A 12,706-nucleotide genomic window follows, 5' to 3' on the forward strand; every position below is an offset into this window, starting at 1 on the left:
TTCACTTCAGTTGCTTCTTGTAGAAGAGTTTAATGGTTTCTTGAAGCCTACTCATTTTTCAGCTTCTGAAAGTTCCTTAGGGAATGCACTAAAAAGTGGAAAAATTTAAATATTATATTAGGTAATATGAAAGGCTGACATGTTTGCATCTAATTTTAAGTAAGTTTATGTCATTCCATTCTTGAACATGTGGTCCCATAATTTTTATGACTTATTCATTATTTAAAATAGTGGACTAATGACAAAATTTATGCTTTCATTAAATGTATCATGGTTAAAAGAGATGACAAAAAATTCAGTGGTTTGTTCACAATAAAATAAACTATTAAGCATATTTAATAGCATATTGAAATACTAAATTCCTTAAAGATCTACTTTGGCATTTTTATGGTCTCAAAGTTTTAATTAAAAGAGTAAACATTTTTTATTTCATATGTTTGACTTACAAAATAGTTTAATAGGACTCTGTGAGGACTTTTGGAAATTGACCCTCTAAAATCTTTGGTGTGAAAGTTTCTTATCACATTTTGTCATGTAATTAATAAAAAGGTATGAATACTAAAATCTGCAAAAATCAGTATTATAGGAGCATAGTATTTTAATAAAAAGTTTATGTGAGAAAAGGAAGAGATTTGTAAAGCTATGTTATTTATATAAAATTGCATGAAACATATTACTATTATCACATAATGACCAATATATACTAGTTGAAATGACTGTTGTTTTCTAGTAAATCTGATTTGATTCTTTTATGTGAACAAAACTGGTTATTAGTTGATTTGTTTTTGTTTTAATCTTAATAGTGTTTTTATTCTAAATGAATGATCAGTTTAACATGGCTTACCATGGAATATTAAGTGCATTCTATTTATTAAGTTGCTTAAATAATTTTATATTAGCATATAATCATATTCAAAAATAAAATATTCTTGATGGAATGTTACTGATACAAGTAGATATGCAGGAGAAAGCATCTATAATGAGATGTGGTTAAAAACATAATTGCTACAGCCAGATTCTTAATCGCCTTCAATAGCATATTACAGAATTTTAAATCAGTAATGTAGCCACTGAAAAATCATATGGATTTGTATTTTAGGAAGAGAGCTGACTGAAATGATAAAGAAGAGGTCGGAGGGAGAGAGACTGTAATTACTGAAAGTTTAGCTAGAGGAAGAAATAATTAAAAAGAAAAACAGTGGGTTGAGAGACTCTTAAGATTGAACTGATAACATTAAATGTCTGACTGAATGGATGAAGAGCTGATGTCAAGGGGAAGAATAAATTAGACTCCAAAGTTTTGATCTTGTTGATGAGGTAGATGGCGATGCTTCTAAATTGGAATATGAAGGAGATACAGTAGGTTGGGGGTGAGAAAGAGGAAGAAGGAAGATGAGTTTGGTGTAAGGTATTTTCAGTAATGGCAGAAGATATAATTAGCATGTTCCAAGAAATACTTGGAGCTGTGGATGAGGAACAGAAGGAAAAATTCAGGGCTTGGGATATTACCCTAATTTTATCTATGGTAAGGAGATGAAATTTTGGCATAAGACAAGATGATGGAAGGAAAATTTGTGAAGTAAGACAAGAAGAGAACTAATTAGAGAACTGTTTGGACAATGTTTGCATTGAATAGGGGGTCAGAGTAAATCAAGAAGGAGTGGTCTGAGAGGGAAGAGGAGACAGAAGACAGCCTTTGTCACATCAGGACATCGACAATGTCATGCTGTAGAGTGATTAGTCAGAATAATATTCCTTTTGTCTGATCCAGTGTGTTCCATTTAACTCATTTGAATAAAATATAAACCATCAACAGAAAAATATGGTAGGTAGGGGGTAGATAGATTTCACACCATTATTCCGTTTTCAAAATGAATTTAATTAAAAACTGGACCTTTGTGTTATTTTTCTCATAAAAGCCAAACATAACCAGTGGTATCGTTTTATTCTTGTGTGCTGCAGGCCCATCTTTACCTTCGAGATCTATTTACCCTCAGAACGTGCATTTTTATTTGGAGCTGAAACATCTCAAGCTCAAAGAAAATGGACAGAAGCAATAGCCAAGGTATTTAAATATTGTTTTATTACCTAAATCCAGAGAAGATTCTTAACCTTCAGAGGTCCATGAAAATTTTATACAGGATTCTGGGAAGAATGTCCATACTTCATTAGGTTTTCATATGTTGTAGTCAAAAGAGGTTAAGAGCTACCTTCCTAGAGCCTTAGGCAGAGAAGAAATTAATGTAGGATCTTGGACAAATCATTCTTCAAATTAAGGCCGTGCTTTGATGATGGAGATCTTTTCAATGTTGTAAAGTCATTTTTATGTATGTCTTTTTATAGGTAGATATCTTATTCATGGTATACACAAAAGAGAAAAGAACAGATTCAGTAAAAGATACAAATGAAGACAAACATTGAAAGTTGACAGTTTGAAAAATGCCACAAATCAACAAAGAGAATGTCTTCCTATTTCAAATCTATGTATAAGAAAAATGGTTTAAGATGCTGCCATTTGAAATTGCATTATAGCTCTTCAGTTTTAAGACTGATAGCAGGTTTAAATAATTGTTTTGCAATCTGGACTCCTTCTTAATCTTTAAAATAGAAAAACAAATTTTTCCAGTTTCCCTCATATCTGTAGCTATGTAAGGGATTTCCTATTTCCACTGTCTTTATTACTTTTTTGTATTTGTTTTAACAGCATTTTGTTCCCTTTGTTGCTGAAAACTTAACAGAAGCTGACTATGATTTGATTGGTCAACTCTACTACAAAGATTGCCACACCCTGGATCAGTGGAGAAAAGGCTGGTTTGCTATGGACAAATCTAGTTTGCGTTTTTGCCTTCAAATGCAAGAAGGTCAGGAGGATAGAATGCACTTAAGAAGACTGCAAGAACTAAGTAAGTTTTTTTTTTTCTCTCTCTCACTTTATATTCTGCACACAATTCTTTATTGTACATGGAAGTAGTAGATTTCACATAAAATTATGATGGCTCACTCCCAAACATCATATGACTGACTCAGTAGTCTTTAAGGGTATTTAGTGTAATTTTTTTTAAAAAAATATGTTCATGCTTTTCTTCTTTCCCTTCAGCAATTAGCACAATACTTCAAAATGGGGAAAAATTGGATGTCTTGCTCTTGGTAGAAAAAGGGAGGTAAGTGCATTTTTGATTTTAACTCTTTATCTCTACAGCTCTAGGGAGTTGGATATTCTGGTTATCCTCTTGGAGGAGAACCCATTATTTCGTAGCCTGTTGGGGATTTTCCGAATCATACATGTGTGTGTGTGTGTGTATGTTCTCTTTAGTAGAAAGAGTACACCAATGAAGCTTGCATATTTTTATATTCATTAGGAGAAACTCAGTGTGATCAGTTATTAGAGTTTTCTACAGACCTTGATCCCTTTGCAACATTCACATATAAGTATTTGGAAGCACTTTGGCAGTTGTAAATATGTTTTCAGTGTAGTTATATGATGGCTATAAATAATACCCTGAATCATGCATAACTAAAACCTGATTTCTCGAATTTATTCAGTTTTTCAATAAATATTAAGCTTCTACTGTATATCAGGAACTGTTATAGGTATTGGGGATACAGTGATGAATAAAACAGATATGGTCTCTGCCCTTATGAAGCATCTACACTAGTGGGGGAAACACAATATAAGCAGACCAAAAAAAATGACATAGTATTGTGTCCCTTAATTTTAAATGCTTGAAAAAAAATAAGGTAAAGAGGGCTTTCCTGGTGGCGCAGTGGTTGAGAATCTGCCTGCCGGTGCAGGGGACACGGGTTCGAGCCCTGGTCTGGGAAGATCCCACATGCCGCAGAGCAGCTAGGCCCATGAGCCACAACTACTGAGCCTGCGCGTCTGGAGCCTGTGCTCCGCAACAAGAGAGGCTGCGATAGTGAGAGGCCCGTGCACCGCGATGAGGAATAACCCCCGCTTGCCACAACTAGAGAAAGCCCACGCGCAGAAACAAAGACCCAACGCAGCCAAAAATAAATTAATTAACTAATTTAAAAAAATAAATAAATAAGGTAAAGAGAGTGCGCCTGACGGAGCAGTATTCTGTTCTCAGTAGGGTGGTAAGAGAAGGTATCTTTGATCAGAGATTTGTATAAAGTGAAGAAACAAACCATACAGCAGTCTGAATAGAATGTACCAGGCACAAAGTCAAGGGTATTTTGAAGACCCCAAGGCTGTGTTGTGCTTGGAATGTTCAGGGTCTTCAAGGAAGCTGCTGTGGCTGGGGAAATTTGCATGAGTGACAGTGGGAAGAAATGATTGCGGAGATAACCCTGGGCCAGAACATATAGGGCCTTACAGGTCATGATATGTAAAAAATGATTTGAATTTTATTCTAAGCGTGATGGGAAGCTGCTTGATTTGAGAGCCAGGAAGTGGAATCATCTGACTTATGTTTTTAAATGACTACTGTGATTCAGATGAATAGCTTTTGGCGGACAGGAGTGAAACTGAGCATCCAGGTAGGATGATGCTGCAGAGGCCAGGCAAAACGTGACTTCCTAGTGACATAGTGTTGAGTGTAGGATCTACTGGGAGGGTGGAGGTGAGCAGGTCTGTTGATGGATTCAATGACTGAGAGTCAAGGATGACCCCAAAGTTTTTGGCCTGAGCATTTGCATAAATGATGAATGGTGCTGTTTTTTTGAGATAAAAAGTACATGGAGAGTAGAGGCAGGATACTAGTAAGTTTAGAGTAGTAGATCAAGAATTTGGTTTTGAAAATGATAATTTTGAGATGTCTATTTGAAAGCAAAGTGGAGCTGGTGAGTGGGCATTTGGATATACAAGCCTGGAATTAAGTGGAGAGGTTGCAGCTGGAGATAGATTTGAGTCATCAGCATTTTGACTTATTTATTTAGCCAAGGAACTGGACAGATTCACCTAGAGAAGGACTGTAGATAGAAAAGAGACAAGGATGTAGCCCCAGGGCCTCCAATTTTAGAGGAGGAATGATCTAGCAAAAGAGCCTGAGAAGGAGCAGCTAGAGTCATATCACAACAATTAGGAAGAACAAATTGTTTTCTCTTGATGTTTCATTATTTGCTTTCAAATCCCTTAATTATATTAATTCAGAATGTTTAGTTCCACAGGAGTACAGGATCATTTGTAAAAATATATGTAATGATAATATAAAAATATAGCTAAATCAGCCTTCCCTCTGGTGAATTTCCATGCTGGTGACAAGGATAATGACGTTGAGTAGTTATCTGAACCTGTCTTTTCTTGAACTTCATAGGGGAATATCAACAGCTATAGACAGAAAACATATTGCTGATTAGATACTTATGTCAGAGTGTGTTTTTTAACTTACAAACATAATTAGGATTTTATGTTTTTACTTATTTATTTCTGGACTTACAATGGTCAATGATGCTTTAGATTCTGATTTTCAGTACCAGATGATAGTTATACTGTTCTCTCAGAATACTGTTACGTACATGTTCAGAAATGATAATGAGATAGTGGATAGTATTATGGCATTAATGTACTAGCACAAATGTACTTTTCATAGTCATCTATTAATGTTTATGGAATGCCTGCTGCCTGTTATAAACATGGCAGGAAAAAATGGTCAGCAATACACATTGCGTGTCTGAGCTCACAGAGCTTATGTTCTTAAACAAATAAGCAAGCAGAAACTTGCTAGTGGAACTTATTGTATTTATTATATGTATACATAATTTTTTCTAAATCAGGTTACTATAGCCAAGGTAGTTTTCTATCATTTTCAGTCTATAAAGGATTTGACCAGTTGTACATAGATTTTAATTAAAATGTACCAAATGTGGGTTAGTGATATTCGATTTTAATTTTTCTTTAGTGCTTACTGCATGCAGTGCACTCCCTCATGAATGCTAGATAAGGAAGCCAGAAGACTAAATGTTTTGTTACTTTGTGACATCTTGACCTTTCCCCTGGGCAACAGGAATCAGGAGGTGAATTCAGATACACTCTGAGTTCATGGAATAGTTAAAAACTAATAGAATTCCAAAATAATGGTCAAAGCTGTGTAATTTTGTTTTTGATAATAATTTAAAGTTTTTAATCTACATGTGTTATCACCTAGTTATGCTGAAAGCATTTTTATGAAAGGAAAGAACAGAGAATGTGTCAGGATGAGAGTAGGAGAAACAGGGACAAATATAAAACTAAGGTATTTTCCTTGGATCTCTTTGAATAGCTGCCATACAAAGGCACCATTTGAAAACAACTATGTTTATCACATGCTTATATCTTGGTTTCATTTGCTTTTCCTGTTTTCTTCAAATCAATAATATTCAGATAACAATAATACAATGACGCCAATGTATAGAGCTTACCATATACTAGCCACTATTTTAAGCACTTAGCCTTCCAGTACCTATATGATATTTGAGGACAGTAATCCATTTTGACATCAAGGTAAGGTCATTTTTTAACTTAACAACCTAAATATTTCTTCTTTTTAAAACAAGTGTTAAGTATTAATTTACTAATACTTTTGTGTAGATCACTCTCAAGAATTGTCAGCAAATGGGCTAGAAGCCTGGATAAATAATATAAGTCACTAGAACTTAAAATTTCAACATTTTATTAGAAAATAAAATTTTTATTAGAAAACTTAAAAAGTTATTTTATTAGAAAAATGTATCCATACAATGCTTACATAATTAAAGATGAAGCAGAAAGAAGAGAGGTTAGGAGTGTGAATAAAGAATCAACCTGGGAGATGGTTAGTGCACTAGGTTGTAATCTTTGATGGAACAAAGAGCCTGCAGGTGTCCAGAGCACCTTGTGTGGTGCTGAACAGGGACCCATACGTCTATATATTTATACACACGTTCACATGTGTGTGTACATATATGTGGATATGTATATACATATGTAAATAAAGGGACTTGAGATAGGGAAAAATGGAAAAAGAGCAGGTCTGGGAGAGAGCTGGGGAGATAATGAGTTTGATTTTCGACATGTTGAACATGAAATGCTTATAAACAGCTAAGGAGAAGTTGCTCAGAGGGAGTTATATTTATGGATCTGACAGTCCTGATTGGTTAATGGGGTGGGGATATAGATTTTGGAGTTACCCGCATATAGAAGAAAGAAAGTGAAATCACCTACGGAGAGTCTACAGAGTGAGAAGGGAAGAAATAACATGTGGGAGCCTTGGTGAATACAGGTCAGTTGGAGGTGGGGATGGTTGTCAGAGAGGAATAGCTATCGTGGGGTGTAAAGCTAGTTTATCCAGAGAGTGAAGCAGGAGACCAAGAGAGAATGTGGCACCAAGCCCGGGAAGAGAGTGTTTCAAGAAGGAAGGAATAGTCAAAAGTGTCAGATGCTATCTGATGAGGACAGATACTCCATTGGTAAGTGATGGGGAGTCCATCTGGGGACTCTGTGGAGAACAGAAGTGATAAAGCAGAAACTGGATTAGAGTCAGGTTGGGAACGGGATCAGATTAGTTAACCAGTTGGTGAAGGATGTCTGGAGGTTAATAGGATTAATGAGGTAAAAGGGATTTGACCCAGGAAGGGAATGTATGTGCAATTTTGTTTTAGATGGCTTGAACTTGTGCCATCTAAAACATTTTGATGGATCAGAGATTAAAAAAAAAAAAAAAAAAAGGAGAAGAATGAAGGTATAAGAGAGAGGACAACAGGACAGGTCCCTCAATTCTAACAGGAAGAAAAGAGGAATTGATGGATGGTTTTGGATGTTGGTAGCTTTCTAGATTTGGTGGTGGGATGTTGAGAGAGAGACCAATCTGTTGGTTTTCAATCAGTCTGCTGGTTTTCAGTTGTTTTGTGAAGTAGGAAATAAGGATGACTCCTGAGCTTTTGGCCTGGGTGACTTTATGAATGGTTTTATCATTTACCAAAGTAGAGAATATGTACTGTACTTCTCTCCCAGTACTCAAACAAAGCCAGTTAGTTATAGATGTAATGGTTTAAGAGCTGTTTTAATATCATGTAAAAATAAGAGAATTTCATTGCATTGCCCTATTTTTCATCTGTCTTTTGACCTGTTAGCCCCTTGGGAAATAATGACTGTAAAGTACAGTCGATTGTGGTAGACTTGTCAATGACAGATAAAATTGTGGCTTTAAGAAATAAAACAACTTCTAATTATTCATGTTGGTGGCATATAAAGATAGTGAGAATAATTGAAAGAAAGAGAAACCAACTAGCTGTAAGTTTTAACCTTTATTTTTTTGCTAGTAACAGCTTGAACCAGAGCTGCAAATCATAAATAAACTTAATGAATTAATTTCACATATTTTCTCTGCCCTTGTCTACCCTTGATTAAATGTTAAAATATATTAATGTTTCTTAAAGGCAAGAGAATAAACCCCATGAACTAGTTCATAACTTGATAACCATCCACTGAATATAGTCACTAGATATATATTTTAATCTTCATGGTAATTTTTTCTATATACATAGCATGAGTGTCTTTAGACAGAAAAATATTGCAATAATATTTTCCACACACAGAGCATTTTTGCTCTGAAAAGCTCTAAGCAGAATGTGCTCCAGATGGTGTCGCTTTAATGTGTATTCTTTGTATACTTTAAAAATTATTATTTTGGAAAATAAAGCTTTCTTGATTACACTTAAGGCTTTCTGCCATGATATTTGATGCTGTCATTGGGACTTAGATTCTGTGCTTTTCTTGGTGCAGAAAAAAAAAAAAAGAAAGAAAGAAATCATGTTTTTGAATACCCATTGTTAGTCAGTGAATGTCCTGGACCCTGCTGAGGTCAGAAAGCACTTTTCTGGACAGTAGGTTATATATCCACTGTGACTGAAGTATTCAATAGATTACAGCATCCTTTTCATAAAATTTAAAAACTATTTCTGCACTTGGCCCACATTCTCTGTGTATCTCTTTCTGATAAACAAGTTACTGTGTGCACCATCTCACATTCTGTAGCTTTGTGCTCATTTGTCAAAGACACCTATTATTAAGCTTTTACAGAAAGGCTGTTAGTTGTAATAAACACAGTATGAATAACTCAGCTGTGTTAATCAGAAACAGAACAGCCTAGCTTTTTTGTTGTTGTTGTTTGTTTGGTTTTTGTTTTAGTTTTTTTAACATTGTTTAGTTGACCTATAGTAAAGCATGAAGCGCTTGATGGCTCCCAAGCCTGACGACATTCAGTTTTAACTGCAAATTCCAGACCTAAAGAAGCCGACACTGGGGAATAAACATTTTATCGATATGTTTCACAATTGTGGGACAGACTACTTTTCTCAATTTGGGTGATTAATACCCTAAGTTGAAGATTCTTATTTCATATCAACTTATTGCATGTGATTTTTTTTTTCCCTCCTTGAATTGTGTTTTATAGCAGCTGATATGCTAGCAATACCCTCCAGGGTGAATTATCTTAAAGTGGTTTCTAAATTGTGCATTTAATTGCAAATTAAACAGGAGCTGATTGCCCACAATATCAGCTTGACTGCTTTTGTAACTTTCTGATGATTTAATTTGCAGAGATGGTTTAATCTGAATGTTGCCAAAGCAAACCAGACACTCTTCTCTCACCACCCCCACAGGTTTTGCAGAAAGAAAGGGCCTATTCAAACTTACATTATAAGGTGATTTTTTTTGTTTGTTAAAGAGAACCACGATAAAGGGAATGTGTGCCTATTTAATAAAAGGTGGCTTTTAAAGTATATATTATTTTCTTCAAAAGTGTATTTCATTCAGTTCAAGACACCTCCCATATAGTAGAATGTAAGCTTATGAACAAATAAATGCAATATGGTGTGAAAAAATACAAAAGAATGAGAAGATCCCTTCTAGATAAATGGGATCAAGATAATCATTTCTATTTTTTAAGAAAATGTATATTTAAGTGGCTCTGGAATCCTAGGTAGGATTAGAGTAGGAAAAAAATGAGGGGTTGAGACACTAAGATCTTCAAAGAGGTGGAAACGATAGTTTCAGAGAAATAGGATGGGCTAGGGTACATCTTCAGTCCAGCTCAGCCTTAACCTTCAGTTCTTAAGGAGGAAGCATGAAAGAGTGGGCCTGGAGAGATAGATCGATACCATATTAGTATTATCAATTAAATGTAATTAATAACTTGCCTTGTTCTTTTTTTTTTTTTAAGCAGACTTGAAACAGGGCTGTTTCTCACATTCCTATAGGTGATTGCCTAATACTATACAGAGATGAAATTGAAAACTTGGAGACTTTGTCTTTCTCAGGGAATCGTGTGCCTTGACACTTTTTACTAAACTGTTGGCTTCACAGGAAACAAGCTATTTAAGCTAATATTTCTTTCTTCATTATTCTTGTGATACAGTCTCTGCATCTGCAGATTTTCTTAATAATTGTTTGCCTCTTTCTGGCTAAAATTCCATCACTGTGCAGCAGTTTCTTATCTGAAGGTATGGGGAAAAAAGTACTGTTTCTCTATAAACTAAGATGAGGGTGATTTATGGATGCAATGACTAAATAAAATGTTCTGGACTCCCATTTCTGTCCGTGAAGAAATAACTGGTATGGAACATGCCCTCTCACTTTAAACAACTAGAAAACTGGACAAAACATATGAGATGAACTATTTTCAGACTTTAGGACAATAGGTATCCCAGGATTGTGATCATGGAGAGAAGGGAAACAAGTGACATAAGGGTTAAGATCAACTTGGCTTCTTATCAGTCCCTGGCAAACGGAATGGGGGAACCCAAGCAGAATGTGGTGGTTTTGCTATATTGAAGAGGTTTTGCTATATTGATTTCCCCTATAGAGATAGGGGAATCTGTGGTAGCTAAACACTGCAGGATACAGTACAGAGCAGATGGGGAGATGTGCAGAGCAAGAGCTTTGGAAATAAAAACAAAAATAAACAAATGGGACCTAATGAAACTTAAAAGCTTTTACGCAGCAAAGGAAACCATAAACAAGACCAAAAGACAGCCCTCAGAATCGGAGAAAATATTTGCAAATGAAGCAACTGACAAAGGATTAATCTCCAAAATTTACAAGCAGCTCATGCAGCTCAATAACAAAAAAAACAAACAACCCAATCCAAAAATGGGCAGAAGACCTAAATAGACATTTCTCCAAAGAAGATATACAGATTGCCAACAAACACATGAAAGAATGCTCAACATCATTAATCATTAGAGAAATGCAAATCAAAACTACAATGAGGTATCACCTCACACTGGTCAGAATGGCCATCATCAAAAAATCTAGAAACAGTAAATGCTGGAGAGGGTGTGGAGAAAAGGGAACCCTCTTGCACTGTTGGTGGGAATGTAAATTGATACAGCCACTATGGAGAACAGTATGGAGGTTCCTTAAAAAACTAAAAATAGAACTACCATACGACCCAGCAATCCCACTACTGGGCATATACCTGAGAAAACCATAATTCAAAAAGAGTCATGTACCAAAATATTCATTGCAGCTCTATTTACAATAGCCAGTACATGGAAGCAACCTAAGTGTCCATCATCGGATGAATGGATAAGGAAGATGTGGCACGTATATACAATGGAATATTACTCAGCCATAAAAAGAAACGAAATTGAGTTATTTGTAGTGAGGTGGATGGAGTTAGAGTCTGTCATACAGAGTGAAGTAAGTCAGAAAGAGAAAAACAAATACAGTATGCTAATACATATATATGAAATCTAAGGAAAAAAAAAAAAAGGTCATGAAGAAACTAGTGGCAAGACGGGAATAAAGACACAGACCTACTAGAGAATGGACTTGAGGATATGGGGAGGGGGAAGGGTAAGCTGTGACAAAGTGAGAGAGTGGCATGGACATATATACACTACCAAACGTAAAATAGATAGCTAGTGGGAAGCAACCGCATAGCACAGGGAGATCAGCTTGATGCTTTGTGACCACCTAGAGGGGTGGGATAGGGAGGGTGGGAGGGAGGGAGATGCAAGAGGGAAGAGAGATGGGAACATATGTCTATGTATAACTGATTCACTTTGTTATAAAGCAGAAACTAACACACCATTGTAAAGCAATTATACTCCAATAAACATGTTTAAAAAAAAAAAAATCTTCAAAGGAGTTCCCTTCCATCTTCAGCTCAATACGAACCTGCATTTGCAGGTCGAAACTCCAGGTAGAAATACTCCCAGGGTGTGCTATGAGTTGAACAATTCCCAGAGTTTAGACACTGCTGGAGTGGGTTCAAACTTTATCTAGCCAAGTTAGACAGACTTCATTAACACACAGAGCATTTGTAAAGACTCCAGAAAGGTAATTCCAGAGTATTAAGGCTAAACCAGCCCTCAGGTAAAGGCTGCTCCAGTTTTACCTTACTAAGCTTAAAAACAGACCTCTCCACAAGTCGTTTAGTTACCTGGGGTCAAATAGGCAAAAGATCCCAAAACAAACATCAAAACCCTTTAAAGGAAGACACAATCCTGGCACTGAATGAAGTCTAGCATACAGTAAAAGTTACTAGCAAAGTGAAAAAGCTGTGAATCAGTTGATAAGAACAGACCCAGAAATGAGAAAGATAATGGAATTAGCAAAGAATGTAGACAGTAATTTTAAAATATTATAAATATTGTAAAAGATAACACTCTTTGACATAAATCACAGCAAGATCTTTTATGATCCACCTCCTGGAGTAATGAAAATAAAAACAAAAATAAGCGAATTGGACCTAATTAAACTTAAAATCTTTTGCATAGCAAA

General features: G+C 35.6%; 1 protein-coding gene across 10 annotated transcripts in view; it reads left to right on the top strand.

Moving 5' to 3' along the window:
• Nucleotides 1-12,706, top strand: part of ARAP2 (ArfGAP with RhoGAP domain, ankyrin repeat and PH domain 2) — a 206,873-nt gene that overhangs the window by 101,081 nt on the left and 93,086 nt on the right. For all 10 annotated transcript variants that reach the window (XM_082464518.1, XM_082464520.1, XM_082464521.1 and 7 more), the window contains 3 exons: nt 1,963-2,065; nt 2,705-2,903; nt 3,098-3,161. In XM_082464518.1, the coding sequence (XP_082320644.1) occupies nt 1,963-2,065; nt 2,705-2,903; nt 3,098-3,161 (366 nt within the window). The remainder of the gene's footprint in view (nt 1-1,962; nt 2,066-2,704; nt 2,904-3,097; nt 3,162-12,706) is intronic.

Source organism: Balaenoptera physalus, assembly GCF_965194825.1.
Source record: "Balaenoptera physalus genome assembly, chromosome: 5".
Taxonomy (NCBI): Eukaryota; Metazoa; Chordata; class Mammalia; order Artiodactyla; family Balaenopteridae; genus Balaenoptera; species Balaenoptera physalus.